Source organism: Oncorhynchus tshawytscha, unplaced genomic scaffold, assembly GCF_018296145.1.
Source record: "Oncorhynchus tshawytscha isolate Ot180627B unplaced genomic scaffold, Otsh_v2.0 Un_contig_3872_pilon_pilon, whole genome shotgun sequence".
NCBI lineage: Eukaryota > Metazoa > Chordata > Actinopteri > Salmoniformes > Salmonidae > Oncorhynchus > Oncorhynchus tshawytscha.
This window is the reverse complement of record NW_024609762.1, coordinates 275,545-292,241: the sequence shown is the minus strand read 5'-3', so window position 1 is coordinate 292,241 and position 16,697 is coordinate 275,545. Positions and strand designations below refer to the sequence as shown.

The 16,697-nt window shown below is 41.2% G+C and overlaps 1 protein-coding gene across 1 annotated transcript; it reads right to left on the bottom strand.

Annotated features, from left to right (window-relative positions):
* Positions 1-2,203: 2,203 nt before the first annotated feature.
* On the bottom strand, positions 2,204-13,014 carry LOC112242184 (zinc finger protein 345). The gene is made up of 3 exons (XM_042317682.1): positions 12,913-13,014; positions 5,255-5,471; positions 2,204-4,838 (listed from the first exon to the last, which is right to left on the bottom strand). The coding sequence occupies exons 2-3, from the start codon at positions 5,451-5,453 to the stop codon at positions 3,064-3,066; spliced, it is 1,974 nt and encodes a 657-aa protein (XP_042173616.1). The 5' UTR covers positions 5,454-5,471; positions 12,913-13,014; the 3' UTR covers positions 2,204-3,063.
* Positions 13,015-16,697: the final 3,683 nt, after the last annotated feature.

The following is a 16,697-nucleotide window of genomic DNA, read 5'->3' as shown; positions in this document are numbered from 1 at the left end:
GGCGCCAAATTCAACGGCGCACTGAACATTATGTTTTAGCACCGTGACATATATATATATATATATATATATATATATATATATATATATATATTTGTGACTGCACACCTAAAGAAATCTCGGTCGACCAACAACCTATCGACCGAACAATCGACCAGTAGACTAAAAATGGGGTCAGCCCTAATTTGGTTTCATTCATTGTTCCCTATATCCTTATCAGTCTTCCCAGTACCTGCCACTGAATAGCATTACGCTGCCACCACCATGCTTCCCAGTACCTGCCACTGAATAGCATTACGCTGCCACCACCATGCTTCATGGTAGGGATAGTGTTTGACGGATGATGAACTGTTCCTGTTTTTTTCCCCTTCAGACATAGAGCTTTGCATTCAGGCCAAATAGTTAAATGTTTGTCTCATCAGACCACAGAATATTTTTGCCTTTATGCTCTGAGTCTTTTTAACATGCCTTTTTGCAAACTCCAGGCCTGCTGTCATGTGGTTTTTTCTTAGGAGTGGCGTCCGTCTGGCCACTCTCCCATAAAGTCCAAATAAAGTGCTCTCTAGAGACGGTTGTCCTTCTGGCAGGTTCTCCCATCTCAGCCCAGGAACACTGGAATTCCGTCAGTGGTCATTGGGTTCTTGGTCACCTGCCTGAACAAGGTCCTTCTTGCCCCGGTTGCTCAGTTTGGTCAGATGGCCAGCTCCAGGCCAATTCTGGGTAGTTCCATATTTTTTCCCTAACCCAATGATGGAGACCACTGTGCTTTTTGGAAACCTTCATCAGTTTAGACATGTTAAACCCTTCCAGAACCCAATGATGGAGACCACTGTGCTTTTTGGAAACCTTCATCAGTTTAGACATGTTAAACCCTTCCAGAACCCAATGATGGAGACCACTGTGCCTTTTGGAAACCTTCATCAGTTTAGACATGTTAAACCCTTCCAGAACCCAATGATGGAGACCACTGTGCTTTTTGGAAACCTTCATCAGTTTAGACATGTTAAACCCTTCCATAACCCAATGATGGAGACCACTGTGCTTTTTGGAAACCTTCATCAGTTTAGACATGTTAAACCCTTCCCTAAAAACCCTGTAGTTTGGTCACTTATTTTGAGCAATACATTTTTTTTTATATTAAAATATTCAGGAAAGAAGAACCTTGCTGGATATAAAGTAGGTTAAAGCGTTCGCAATGAACTGGCAGGAAGTGTGAATGGCGAGAGCTTCTGTGATGTCATCCCATTGGCTGGTGGTAAAAAAATCCTCTGTTCTCACCATCCGATGTTTATGTTTACAATGAAATGTATGACGTCACAATGGCCAACACTAGACCGATGAGCTGTTTTTAAAATATTATTTTTACAAAAACTGATCTAGTCTCTCTCCAGTCAGCAGGAAACAGATCTAGTCCCTCTCCATTCAGCAGGAAACTGATATAGTCTCTCTCCAGTCAGCAGGAAACAGATCTAGTCTCTCTCCAGTCAGCAGGAAACAGATCTAGTCTCTCTCCAGTCAGCAGGAAACAGATCTAGTCCCTCTCCAGTCAGCAGGAAACAGATCTAGTCCCTCTCCAGTCAGCAGGAAACAGATCTAGTCCCTCTCCATTCAGCAGGAAACTGATATAGTCTCTCTCCAGTAAGCAGGAAACTGATCTAGTCTCTCTCCAGTCAGCAGGAAACAGAGTCTCTCCAGTCCAGAAAAACTGATCTAGTCTCTCTCTCTCCAGTCAGCAGGAAACAGATCTAGTCTCTCTCCAGTCAGCAGGAAACAGATCTAGTCTCTCTCCAGTCAGCAGGAAACAGATCTAGTCCCTCTCCAGTCAGCAGGAAACAGATCTAGTCTCTCTCCAGTCAGCAGGAAACAGATCTAGTCTCTCTCCAGTCAGCAGGAAACAGATCTAGTCCCTCTCCATTCCGCAGGAAACAGATTTGGCAGTCAACCTGTCTACCTGTTCTCAATTATGGTGATACTATTTATAAAAGGGCAGGTTGTGCTAACGTGCGCTAATTTGATTAGCATGACTATTGTAAGTAACGGCAAACTTTCCAGGACATAGACATGTCTTACATGGGCAGAAAGCTTAAATTCCTGTTAATCTTACTGCACTGTTCAATTTACAGTAGCTATTACAGTGGAAAAATACCATGCTATTGTTTGAGGAGAATGCATAACAACAACAAAAACTTACCACAGCCAGAGATAAAATGTAGCTTAGTTTTATTTGATACATTAAATTGTTATTGTTCTATTTAAATATAGGAACTGGATTCTCCAGTTTGAACCCCTGCTGTCTCTGGCTCCACACCCAACCTGCCCGGCCATCTAGATGTGTGAAAGTTAATGTATAAGTTAATGATCCATCATTCCTGGGAGTATCAAGAATATGCATATCCTTGCTTCAGGTCCTGAGCTACAGGCAGTTAGATTTGGGTATGTCATTTTAGGTGAAAATTGGAGGGGGAAAAAAGGGTCCAATCCATAAGAGGATTTATTAACTTTATAGAGACTCCTTTGGTGTCTAGAGATTTAAGTAGATCAGCCTTTCGTTTCCTTGTGCCTTGTGTGTGGAACGATCTACAATGCAGGAATTAGTGCCTTCAGGGCCTTTCAGACGGTTATGAGACCTTGTTACTGAATAGGTTTGTTTTTTATGAATGTGTTTTGGTTTTCGTGTATTGTTGTGTACAATAACATGTATTTTAACGTGCATATGAATGTGTAGTTTAATGTGTTTATTGTGTATTCATGTGTATATGAATTGGTAGTTTAATGTGTATTGTGGTGCTATACAGGCCTCATCTGGAAAAAGAGACCTCGATCTCAGTATTGACTCCCTGTCAAAATAAAGGTCAGATTAATACACTCTCCAGCACATTAGGTGGTGGTGGTATTCATGTTGAGTTCCTTTGTGAACTTCCAATACACTCATAGAAGTAAAAGAAGATGAAGATAGCCCTAAATGGTGCTGTCCATGACCATGTTGTCACAGAAGATGCCATTGCAAGGAAAGGTGTGAATTTCAACAGTTATTGAGTTAGCTTACGTATCCTCACTTCACCTTTATTTCAAGTTACTCTCCTCTCCCTCAACTTCTCTCTCTCCTCCCTCCTCCTCCTCTTGGACAATCACATTGAAAGCACAGGCAGGCTTTGCTCCAATGGATATTCGCTCATGCCTTTTTAGACTTCTTAGCTGAGTGAATCTCTCTCCACACTGAGTGCAGTGGTAAGGCTTCTCTCCACTGTGTGATCTCTGATGATTCTTTAGGTCTCCCGCAAAACGGAAATTATTTCCGCACATTGAGCAGTGGTAAGGTTTCTCACCTGTATGAATTCTCTGATGTTCTTTAAGGCTTCCTGAATGATTGAAACTCTTCCCACATGTGGTGCAGTGGTAAGGCTTCTCTCCACTATGTACTCTTTCGTGTCTCTTAAGGTTTACTTTCTCACTGAAACCCCTCCCACATTGGGAGCAGTGGAAAGGTTTCTCTCCGGTGTGTACTCTTTGATGATTTTTTAGATTACTTGAGGAACGGAAACTCTTCTCACATTGAGGGCAGGGGTAACGACCACGACCAAGTAGTCTTGATATATCTGGGTCAACTACACCACTATTGTCCTCCTCTTCCTCAACATCTCTCTTTTCCTCCACATTGATTTCCCTCTCACTCTCCTCCTCCTGGAGAAATACATTGAACGCACAGACAGGCGTCTCTCCAATATGTATCCTCTGATGACTTTTAAGAATTCTTAGCTGAGTGAATCCCTTCCCACACAGAGAGCATTGGTAAGGCTTCTCTCCACTGTGTGATCTCTGATGATTCTTTAGGTCTCCTGCGAAACGGAAATTCTTTCCGCACAGAGAGCAGTGGTAAGGCTTCTCCCCTGTATGTATTCTCTGGTGTTTCTTAAGGTTTCCTGGCTGACTGAAACTCTTCCAACAAAGAGAGCAGTGGTACGGCTTCTCCCCTGTATGTACTCTTTGATGTTCCTTAAGGCTTCCAGAATGATTGAAGCTCTTCCCACATTGGGTGCAGTGGTAAGGCTTCTCTCCACTATGTACCCTCTCGTGTCTCGTGAGGTTGACTTTTTCACTGAAACTCTTCCCACATGTGGCACAGTGGAAAGGTTTCTCTCCAGTATGTACTCTGTCATGATTTTTTAGATTACCTGAAGAACTGAAACTCTTTCCACATTGAGGACAGGGGTAACTCCCACGACCAGGAAGTCTTGATGTACCTAGGTCAATTACACAACTATTTTCTTCCTCAACTCCTCTCTTTTCCTTCTCATCGATTTCCTTCTCATCCTCCTCCTCTTTGACAATCAAATTTAAAGCACAGGCAGGCTTCTCTCCAATGTGTATTCGCTGATGACTTTTTAGGTTTCCTGGCTGATTGAAACTCTTCCCACAAAGAGAGCAGTGGTAAGGCTTCTCTTCACTGTGGGATCTCTGGTGAGTCTTCAGGTCTCCTGCCCGACTGAAACTCTTCCCGCAAAGAGAGCAGTGGTAAGGTTTCTCCCCTGTATGTATTCGCAGGTGTTGCTTAAGGCTTCCTGAATGATTGAAGTTCTTCCCACATGTGGTACAGTGGTAAGGCTTTTCTCCACTATGTACTCTCTCATGTCTCTTAAGGTTTACTTTCTCACTGAAACTCTTCCCACATGTTGAGCAGTCGAAAGGTTTCTCTCCAGTGTGTACTCTTTGATGATTCTTTAGGTTAGTTGAGGAACTGAAACTCTTCTCACATTGAGGACAGGGGTAACTCCCACGCCCAGGTAGTCTTGATGCTGTGGAACTGGGCTCGTTGTCTGGGTCTGGGTTGGGGCCCTCTCCTATAAGAATATAAACAGAGATAGGGTAAGATACAGACAGAGAAAGTATTTAAGCTTAACAATGCAGGATTCAATAGTCATTAGGATTAACAGGGTATTGAAATAAATACTTTGCAAGGGGCTTGTTGCATCACACATATATAATACAATTGTCAAATTACAATGCATTGCACATTGGTCTGTAGCCATTTTTGTTTTGGCACTCGCCTTCCCTCTTACACATACAGAAGCCTGAGGGGTATACTGCAAAGCAGAATCAATGAGTTAGCCTGCTAACTTGCTTAAATATTCTGAATTAACATTTTATTCAACACCCAAAAACATATGTAAGTTTACATTTCTTAATGAACCAGAAAATCAATAGTTATTTTGGGTTGTTTACCTCTGAACCAAAGAGGATGTTAGCCTGAATTTACCTGAGTCAACAGAGTTCCTGTCCTCCTCTCTCCCTTCCTCCTCCCGCTCATTGATTTCTCTCTCCTCGCCCTCCTCCTTGACAATCACATTGAATTCCCCTGTTTGACTGCAGTTATCCAGCATCACTGACAGCATCTCTGGACCCTGCTGTGAGCTTCTCTGGGCTGGAACACCACAACCAGAACCCGGTTCAGACATGGTAGGCTTGAGGTGGATCTAAAAGAGGAGACCAAGAGAGTTCAGGATGATTTTCACAAACCTAGATCGTGGTATAGCTGCAGAAAAGACAAACATCTAAGATAGCTATCCACACATCCTGTCCAGCAGGAATCCTTTTTCCCTAAAAAAAAAAAGAAGTACTTTCTTGTGTTAGAATAAGGGACAATTCCAAGGTAACAGAGTGATGCTGAGTTAAACCTAAAAAAAAAAAAAAAAAGTTTCCTTTTTCTCTCCAATTTCGTGGCATCTCAATTGGTAGTTACAGTCTTGTCCCATTGCTGCAAATCCCTTATGGACTCGGGAGGCGAAGGTCGAGAGCCGTGCATCCTCCGAAACACGACCCAGCCAAGCCACACACAATGCGACACAATTCCCGCTTAACCCGGAAGTCAGCCGCACCAATGTGTCAGAGGAAATACCGTACACCTGGCTACCGTGTCAGCGTGCATACGCCCGGCCCGCCACAGGAGTCGCTGGAGCGGGATGGGACAAGGAAATCTCAGCCTTCCAAACCTTCTCCTAACCCGGACGATGCTGGGTCTCCCAGTCATGACCAGCTGTGACACAGCCTGGGATCAAATCCGTGTCTGTAGTGACACCTCAAGCACTGCGATGCAGGGCCTTAGACTGCTGTGCCACTCGGGAGTTCCCCTCAAATTGATTTTAACAAACAATTGGTCCCCCCAAAAATGTGACCCTCCGTTGAATTTCAAAATCCCGATGTGGCCCTTGAGCCAAACAGTTTGCCCACCCCTTCTATAGACTCTAGTGAGTAGGCTGGACCCTGGTTTTATAGACACACAATCGATTATGTACGGTGCAGTATTTATGTCCAATATGACAAACAAGTGGATTAAAGCTGATTGGCCACTCTTTAAAGGGCCGCAAAATGAGCAGCGACGCTCCTGGGGGTGTAGACTCAGTGGACTTGGAGACTAGAAGTGTTCCTGGGGGTGTAAACTCAGTGGACTTGGAGACTAGAAGTGTTCCTGGGGGTGTAACCTCAGTGGACTTGGAGACTAGAAGTGTTCCTTGGGACTAGAAGTGTGGGGGTGTAGACTCAGTGGACTTGGAGACTAGAAGTGTTCCTGGGGGTGTAGACTCAGTGGACTTGGAGACTAGTGGACTTGGAGACTAGAAGTGTTCCTGGGGGTGTAACCTCAGTGGACTTGAGACTAGAAGTGTTCCTGGAGAACCTCAGTGGACTTGGAGACTGTTCCTGTGACTAGAAGCTCCGACGAAGGCCTCGAGGCCCGTACGTAAAGCTCCGACGAAGGCCTCGAGGCCCGTACGTAAAGCTCCGACGAAGGCCTCAAAGCCCGTACGTAAAGCTTATTAAAGAGCAGTGATACTATCAATAGCAGTGTGCAGGTTTCTTCTTTTTTCTCATTTTATTCAACTTACCAGGCACCTGCAAATAAAGATAGCTCAGATGTGCGAAAGGCCTTTTGAACTATCATAACAAGTATAAAATATATAGATAATTCTGCACATTTTCGCACTAATTATACATTTACAAAGTCACTCAAGACACAGACGTCACTGGATTCCAATCGAGCAGGTAGTTCTAAATATATAACTTTCATAGCTGTATGATACAGAATGCGACCGACAGTCATGGCCAAACGTTTTGAGAATGAAAAATATTACTTTCCACAAAGTTTGCTGCTTCAGTGTCTTTAGATATTTTTGTCAGATGTTACTATGGAATACTGAAGTATAATTACAAGCATTTCATAAGTGTCAAAGGCTTTTATTGACAATTACATGAAGTTGATGCAAAGAGTCAATATTTGCAGTGTTGACCCTTCTTTTTCAAGACCTCTGCAATCTGCCCTGGCATGCTGTCAATTAACTTCTGGGCCACATCCTGACTGATGGCAGCCTATTCTTGCATAATCGATGCTTGGAGTTTGTCAGAATTTGTGGGGTTTTGTTTGTCCACCTGCCTCTTGATGATTGACCACAAGTTCTCAATGGGATTAAGGTCTGGGGAGTTTCCTGGCCATGGACCCAAAATATCGATGTTTTGTTCCACGAGCCACTTAGTTGAGTCACTTAGTTATCACTTTTGCCCTATGGCAAGGTGCTCCATCATGCTGGAAAAGGCATTGTTCGTCACCAAACTGTTCCTGGATGGTTGGGAGAAGTTGCTCTCTGAGGATATGTTGGTACCATTCTTTATTCATGGCTGTGTTCTTAGGCAAAATTGTGAGTGAGCCCACTCCCTTGGCAGAGAAGCAACCCCACACATGTATGGTCTCAGGATGCTTTACTGTTGGCATGACAAAGGACTGATTTTTCAATATCAGTCTGTCCCTGATGTTTCTCCTGGAGAGAAGTGGCTTCTTTGCTGCCCTTCTTGACACCAGGCCATCCTCCAAAAGGCTTCGCCTCACTGTGCGTGCAGATGCACTCACACCTGCCTGCTGCCATTCCTGAGCAAGCTCTGTACTGGTTGTGCCCTGATCCCGCAGTTGAATCAACTTTAGGAGACGGTCCTGGCGCTTGCTGGACTTTCTTGGATGCCCTGAAGCCTTCTTCACAACAATTGAACCGCTCTCCTTGAAGTTCTTGATGATCCGATAAATGGTTGATTTAGGTGCAATCTTACTGGCAGCAATATCCTTGCCTGTGAAGCCCTTTTTGTGCAAAGCAATGATGACGGCACGTGTTTCCTTGCAGATAACCATGGTTGACAGAGGAAGAACAATGATTCCAAGCACCACCCTTCTTTTGAAGCGTCCAGTCTGTTATTCAAACTCCATCAGCATGACAGAGTGATCTCCAGCCTTGTCCTCGTCAACACTCACACCTGTGTTAACTTCTTGTGCCTTAGATCCTGCTAACGGGATCGATATGACAACAGCCAGTGAAAGTGCAGGGCGCCAAATTCATAACAGAAATCTCAGAAGTATTTTACACCATTTTAAAATATAAACTTGTTGTTAATCCCACCACAGTGTCCGATTTCAAAAAGGCTTTACGGCGAAAGCACACCAAACGATTATGTTAGGTCTGCACCTAGTCACAAAAAACACAGCCATTTTTCCAGCCAAAGAGAGGAGTCACAAAAAGCAAAAATAGAGATCAAATTAATCACTAACCTTTGATGATCTTCATCAGATGACACTCATAGGACTTCATGTTACACAATACATGTATGTTTTGTTCGATAAAGTTCATATTTATATACAAAAATCTGAGTTTACATTGGCGCGTTACGTTCAGTAGTTCCAAAACATCTGGTGATTTTGCAGAGAGCCACATCAAGTTACAGAAATACTCATCATAAATGTTGACGAAAATACAAGTGTTATGCATGGAACTTTAGATATACTTATTCTTAATGCAACCGCTGTGTCAGAGTTCAAAAAAGCTTTACCAAAAAAGCACACCATGCAATAATCTGAGTACAGCGCTCAGACAACAAAACAAGCCATACAGATATCCGCCATGTTGTGGAGTCAGAAGTCAGAAATAGCATTATAAATATTCACTTACTTTTGATGATCTTCATCAGAATGCACTCCCAGGAATCCCAGTTCCACAATAAATGTTTGATTTGTTCGATAAAGTCCATCATTTATGTCCAAATACCTCCTTTTGTTAACGCGTTTAGCCCAGTAATCCAAATTCATGAGGCGCGAGCAGACAAAGTCAAAAAATTCCGTTACAGTCCGTAGAAACATGTCAAACGATGTATAGAATCAATCTTAAGGATGTTTTTATCATAAATCTGCAATAATGTTCCAACAGGAGAATTCCTTTGTCTGTAGAAATGCAATGGAACGCAAGCTAACTCACGTGAATGCGGGTGGTCAGCTCATGGCACTCTGGCAGACCTCTGACTTATTCAGCTCCCATTCCCCCCTCCTTTACAGTAGAAGCGTCAAACAAGGTTCTAAAGACTGTTGACATCTCGTGGAAGCCTTAGGAAGTGCAATATGACCCCATAGACACTGTATATTCGATAGGCAATAACTTGAAAAACTACAAACCTCACATTTCCCACTTCCTGGTTGGATTTTTTTTCAGGTTTTTGCCTGCCAAATGAGTTATATTATACTCACAGACATCATTCAAACAGTTTTAGAAACTTCAGCGTGTTTTCTATCCAATACTAGTAATGATATGCATATATTAGCATATATATTCTACTAATAATATGCATATATTAGGAACTGGGCATGAGTAAGCAGGCAGTTTACTCTGGGCACCTTATTCATCAAAGCTACTCAATACTGCCCCCAGCCATAAGAAGTTAACGAAAGAATCACTGACATGATGTCAGCTGGTCCTTTTGTGGCAGGGCTGAAATGCAATGGAAATGTTTTTTGGGGATTCAGTTCATTTGCATGGCAAAGAGAGACTTTGCAATTAATCTGATCACCTTTCATAACATTCTGGAGTATATGCAAATGTTACGCCCCTGAAAACAGGGGAGAAATAATCACGAGAGTGATAAGGTGTTGTATTCTCAATTCAACGTTTAGTTCAATCATTTCACAAAAGTAACACATTACAAAACAACAGAAAACCCATTATACAACTAACACAGCAACATTTCTTATTAACAACGCCCATGTTCATTCACAATCGACATAAAATGGCAGCTACTCTCAGTACGATTCTTCACTTCAACCGAGCAGGGCTAATATTACTCTCTTCAAACTTAACTCTAACTTCCTCAAGACGTTACTAAGACACACCTTAAACACTCTTGACATGTTAGCGAGTTATAACATTTAAATTACTATTTTTATCATCAATAAAGTACCTGAAAACAGGGGAGAAATAATCACGAGAATGATACGGTGTTGTATTCTCAATTTAACGTTTAGTTCAATGAGAAAAGACCGCGATTTCCCCCAGGAATATGGGTGGAGACCAGAGCAATCGATCTCCGGCTCATAGATTAAGAGCATTTCGTAGATCACAGATTAACACTTTTAGGCACTACAAAATAAAGTAATCAATATAACGTTTACACATTACTCTCACAATTCGTACCCTTTGACAGATTTGAACTTTAACACAATTATATGAATGTTATCAATCTCTATCAACTAATACTGAATGCATCTTTTTAACCTTAGATGTTTTAAGATCCTCACATACTATGAACTTACTAATACTTTTTAATGTATAACAGGCTATGAATATTTCCTTTAACCTGTCACACAAATTGCCATCATACAAACTGAGTCAGCAGACTTTGTGAAAATTAATATTTGTGTCATTCTCAAAACTTTTGGCCAAGACTGTATACACAGATAGGAAGAGATGCCTAACTTGGCTGCAAATCTGTCTCCCTCCAGCAGGTGGCGTTTTCTCGTTGTTTTGCCCACCAAGCAAGGAGTTTTTGTATGGAGGTCAATGAGAGTGAGTCGAATTTGGTCAACAACAAAAAAACAATGGCTTATTTGCTACACAAGGTTTATTTGATCGAATAGAGTTTTCGGAATGTTCAAGTAGTTTGAGTGCACTGATATAAGTAGGACACTATTTTGGAGTTGTCTCGAGATGGCTATGCATATTCATGGCATGAGGCTAGTAGCATTAATAAAATCAAATGTTATTGGTCACGCATACACATGGTCAGCAGATGTTCTCACGAGTGTAGCAAAATTCTTGTGCTTGTAGTTCCGACAGTGCAGCAATATCTAACAAGTAATCTAACAATTCCACAACAACTACCTAATGCACACAAATCTAAGTAAAGAGATGGAATATATACATATAAATATATGGATGAGATGACCGAGCGGCAAAGGCAAGATGCAATAGATGGTATAAAATACAGTATATACATATGAGATGAGTAATGCAAGATATGTAAACATTATTAAAGTGGCATAGCATCTCGAATCCATTGAATACAGGCGGTTGACGTCAACAACCCTCATCAAATATTCAAAAAAGGATTACAATAATGAGATGTATCGACCAATTCAAAGAAAGGATAGGGGGAGCTAGACAGCCCACCGTGCCGCTTTGTAGACAACCACTCCCATTACTAGGGCGGAGATACATGCATCATCTCAGTATATACATAATGTTTGTATGAAAAAATAAATAAGAAATACCCACACTATTTCCTTTTAGGTTCCTGATTATCCACCCCACAGTAGGTGTCGGAATGCACATCCAATTGTTGAGAACGCCATTATACCATAGAAGAAGAAGATCTGTGACCCCGAAATACTTAGTTACTTTTCCCTGCTTCACAGCTGCATTATTTTTTGATGGAAACCCGAATTTTGCTTCTTATGACGACATTCCTTATTCATTTGCTTGAAAAAGTCATGGGAAACGGACCATGCATTGATCATCACAATATTTATATTGTAATGAAACAGGATGGGAGCAGGACTCGAGCCCTCGACCTTCTAGCCCCGAAGTCCAGCGCGCTATCGACTGTGCCGCAAAAGCATTCTCAAGCGGCAGAGACGATATCCGCGTTTATAAACACAGGGTCGTTACAATAGTTATATTTTTGAGAACTTTTACTTCACTACATTTCTAAAGAAAAGTATGTACTTTTACTCCACAGTTTCCCTGACACCCATTACATGTTGAATGCTTAGCAGGACATGAAAATGGTCAATTTCACACACTTATCAAGAGAACATCCCTGGTCATCCCTCCTACCTAATCTGGCCGATTCACTAAACACAAATGCTTCGTTTTTAAATTATGCCTGAGTGTTGGGGTGTGTCCCTAGCATTACATTTACTTTTGATACTTAAGTATATTTAAAACCTAATACTTTTAGACGTTTACTCAAGTAGTATTTTACTGGGTGACTTTTATTTGAGTCATTTTCTATTAAGATATCTTTACTTTTACTCAAGTATGACAACCACTTTTTTTCCCATCACTGCGTCGAATTTATGGAACGTGCACGCGTAGGTGCATACGTGGACGGCTTGGCAGAAATTGTAGCTGAAGGTTGAATTTTTGTTGCACAAATATCCAGATGATGCTGCGTACCATTTTGCGCAATGACACTGTAGGTTTGTTCAAGGGATTAACTGTTTGCATAAACCGGTAGCCGGGAAGTCATAATTTTGCGAGCTATCTACCTAGATAGGTTAGTTATACAACATATATAGTTTAGCTATCTGTGGCTAAACAATGAGCAGCCGGTTTGCTATTTCCTTGGTACAGTCATTTTACTCACGATGAGTCGACAGCTGGCTAACTATTAAATAAAAGTCACACTTCAACCGTGACCCTGAAATAAAGTTAGCATGTTAGCTAGCTAGCTACACAAACGGGTTTTGACGGGAGATGTGTTGCTAACAGCTAACTAGCTGGGGAACAACAAAACCAGGCCGCGGAAACCAGTGCGGTTTCATCCTGGAATGTGTTGGTTTACAGACCGTGTTACAAGCATCATTAAAACAAACAATAATCATTAGCAATAGGTTACCTGGAACTGATTTCCTGTTTGGCTGAAAATAATTGGATATGGTGAGGTCTCGTAGAGCAGAGGAAACAATGTATCCACTTTCCGAGTGCGTTTGGGCTGGATTATGAGATGCTGCAGGAAATGTTCGTGAGCGTCATATCAGCGTAGTATTTATGCATGTTTTGTTAGCCTCTTTGACAGACAGGCCAAACAAATGCAAATATATATATATATACCTTTATTTTTTAATTACAATGACGGCATCCAATAACAGTTGTACCTTTTCAGCTCAGGGATTCGAACCAGCAACCTTTCAGGTTACTAGTCTAACGCTCTAACCACTAGGCTGGCTACCTGTCGCCCCAAAACATGACAGCTTTTATTACATTAGATTTCTATCTATCTGATGTTATATTATTTACAACAGTGCGGTCAGTGTATAGCATCTGTTATCCTTCATTTATTATCACCATGTTACTATACTGACTTGTCATCGATAAAGACCAACATAATCCACTTTCAGTGAAGAAGAGGAGCCACACAGACAGTTGGAACTGTATTTATAATTCAGTTGAAGGATAGTTGACAACATTTCACAGTTTACAAGCAGATCATGACATAACAACACACTCATATTGTTGACTTTGGATGTCAATTAGAGGTCTTCATATACCCGAGACCAGGGCCCATTCTGGTCTGAAATTCTAACCTGTCCCTCGGGTCCTGTTTGATTGTCATCGGGTCTATGTAACTACAGCTGATAGATCCGAATGGACCAAAGGCTCTGCATAGTCTATATTTATTTTACGCTAATACGGTGAAATGATTGATTTATAGAAGGTCTAGCCAACATACACTAAACAAAAATATAAACGCAACGTGTAAAGTGTTGGTCCCATGATTCCTGAGCTGTAATAAAAGATCCCAGAAATGTTCCATAAGCACCAAAAGCTTATTTCTCTCAAAATGTTGTGCACAAATTTGTTTACATCCCTGTTAGTGAGCATTTCTCTTTTGCCAAGATAATCCATCTACCGGACAGGTGTGGAATATCAAGAATCAGATTAAACAGCATTATCATTACATCATTATTGTGTTGTGGACAATAAAAGGCCACTGTTTTGAGGTAGCGTGCAATTGGCATGATGACTGCAGGAATGTCCACCAGAGCTGTTGCCAGAGAAACAAATGCTAATTTCTATACCATAAACCGCCAATGTCGTTTTAGAGAATTTGGCAGTATGTCCAAACAGCCTGGTCCAAACAGCCTCACATCCGCAGGCCACGTGTATGGTGTCATGTGGACGAGTGGTTTGGTTTTCTGATGTCAACGTTGTGAACAGAGTGCCCCATGTTAGCATTGGGGTTATGGTACGGGCAGGCATAAACTACAGACAATGAACAAAATTGCATTTTATAGATGGCAATTTGAATGTTCAGAGATACCGTGACGAGATCCCAAGGCCCATTGCTGAGCCATTCATCCGTCGGCCATCACCTCATGTTTCAGCATGACAATGCACGGCAACATGTCGCAAGGATCTGTATGTAGGAGAGTTAAAATGGCTAGTCCATCAAACTTAAAATGATTAGAATAGTACACAACACAGAAAATAACATCCAGGTTAAGGGTCAGAGGCCCAAGCCCGCGAACAGGAATGTTCCAAATTCAGACTGAAGGAGGAGTCAGGAACTTTACTTTTGGTTTCTATTTCATTTATTGAACTACTAGTACTACCTGTTAATGTTAAGGAAGTAGCTACAGTAGTACTACCTGTTAATGTTAAGGAAGTCGCTACGGTAATACGGTCTGTTAATGTTAAGGAAGTCACTACAGTAGTACTGCTTGTTAATGTTAAGGAAGCAGCTACAGTAGTACTGCCTGATGTTAAGGAAGCAGCTACAGTAGTACTGCCTGATGTTAAGGAAGTAGCTACAGTAGTACTGCCTGATGTTAAGGAAGTAGCTACAGTAGTACTGCCTGATGTTAAGGAAGTAGCTACAGTAGTACTGCCTGATGTTAAGGAAGTAGCTACAGTAGTACTGCCTGATGTTAAGGAAGTAGCTACAGTAGTACTGCTTGTTAATGTTAAGGAAGTAGCTACAGTAGTACTGCCTGTTAATGTTAAGGAAGTAGCTACAGTAGTACTGCCTGAATGTTAAGTAGTACTGCCTGTTAATGGTAAGGAAGTAGCTACAGTAGTACTGCCTGTTAATGTTAAGGAAGTAGCTACAGTAGTACTGCTTGTTAATGTTAAGGAAGTAGCTACAGTAGTACTGATTGTTAATGTTAAGGAAGTAGCTACAGTAGTACTGCCTGATGTTAAGGAAGTAGTAGCTGCCTGTTAATGGTAAGGAAGTAGCTTCAGTAGTACTGCCTGTTAATGGTAAGTAGTAAGTAGCTACAGTAGTACTGCCTGTTAATGTTAAGGAAGTAGCTACAGTAGTACTGCTTGTTAATGTTAAGGAAGCAGCTACAGTAGTACTGCCTGATGTTAAGGAAGTAGGTACAGTAGTACTGCTTGTTAATGTTAAGGAAGTAGCTACAGTAGTACTGCTTGTTAATGTTAAGGAAGTAGCTTCAGTAGTACTGCCTGTTAATGGTAAGGAAGTAGCTACAGTAGTACTGCTTGTTAATGTTAAGGAAGTAGCTTCAGTAGTACTGCCTGTTAATGGTAAGGAAGTAGCTTCAGTAGTACTGCCTGTTAATGTAGTAGTGCTGCCTGTTAATGTTAATGTTGCTTGTTAATGTTAAGAAGTAGCTACAGTAGTATTTGTTAATGTTATAGTAGTAGTGCTTGTTAATGTTAAGGAAGTAGTTAAGGAAGTAGCTACAGTAGTACTGCTTGTTAATGTTAAGGAAGTAGCTACAGTAGTACTGCTTGTTAATGTTAGCTGGAGTACTGCCTGTTAATGTTAAGGAAGTAGCTTCAGTTTATAAAAAAAATCTCTTTAGAATCGGACCCTTTTTGAATTTTTGGCCGAAAATGACATACCCAAATCTAACGTGTAGCTCAGGACCTAAAGCAAGGATATACATATTCTTGATACCATTTGAAAGGAAACACTTTGAAGTTTGTGGAAATGTGAAATGAATGTAGGAGAATATAACACATTAGATCTGGTAAAAGATAATACACAGAAAAAAACATGCATTTTTTGTATTTTTTGTACCATCATCTTTGAAATGCAAGAGAAAGGCCATAATGTATTATTCCAGCCCAGGCACAATTTAGCTTTTGGACACTACATGGCAGCAGTGTAGGTGCAAAGTTTTAGACTGATCCAATGAACCATTGCACTTATGTTCAAAATGTATCAAGACTGCCCAAATGTGCCTAATTGGTTTATTAATTACTTTTCAAGTTCATAACTGTGCACTCTCCTCAAACAATAGCATGGTATTATTTCACTGTAATAGCTACTGTAAATGGGACAGTGCAGTTAGATTAGAAAGAATTTCAGCTTTCTGCCAATATCAGATATGTCTATGTCCTGGCAAATGGTCTTGTTACTTAAAACCTCATGCTAATCGCATTAGCCTACGTTAGCTCAACCGTCCCGAGGGGGACCCACCAATCCTGTAGAGGTTGATATTAACATCTACTATTTTTATGTCATGGAATGTATTTTATTTCATCTGGGTGCTTACGTCACTTACTAACACCCTGACACTACCCGTAGTTCCCGTTCTCCTCAGTCTGAGAAAACACTGAGAAAGGTATGTGTCGCAGATTACTCCTTGTGTAGAAGTCCACAAATTTAAATAAATTAAGCATCCCAATGTTAATGCTATGGGTATTGTT

What these genes read in the sequence shown, in the direction of transcription:
- LOC112242184 (XM_042317682.1), bottom strand. Translation starts at nt 5,453, where the DNA reads ATGTCTGAACCGGGTTCTGGTTGTGGTGTTCCAGCCCAGAGAAGCTCA. An exon ending in CAGGAACTCTGTTGACTCAG is followed by an intron (nt 4,839 to 5,254) that starts GTAAATTCAGGC and finishes ATATTCTTATAG; the next exon opens with GAGAGGGCCCCAACCCAGAC.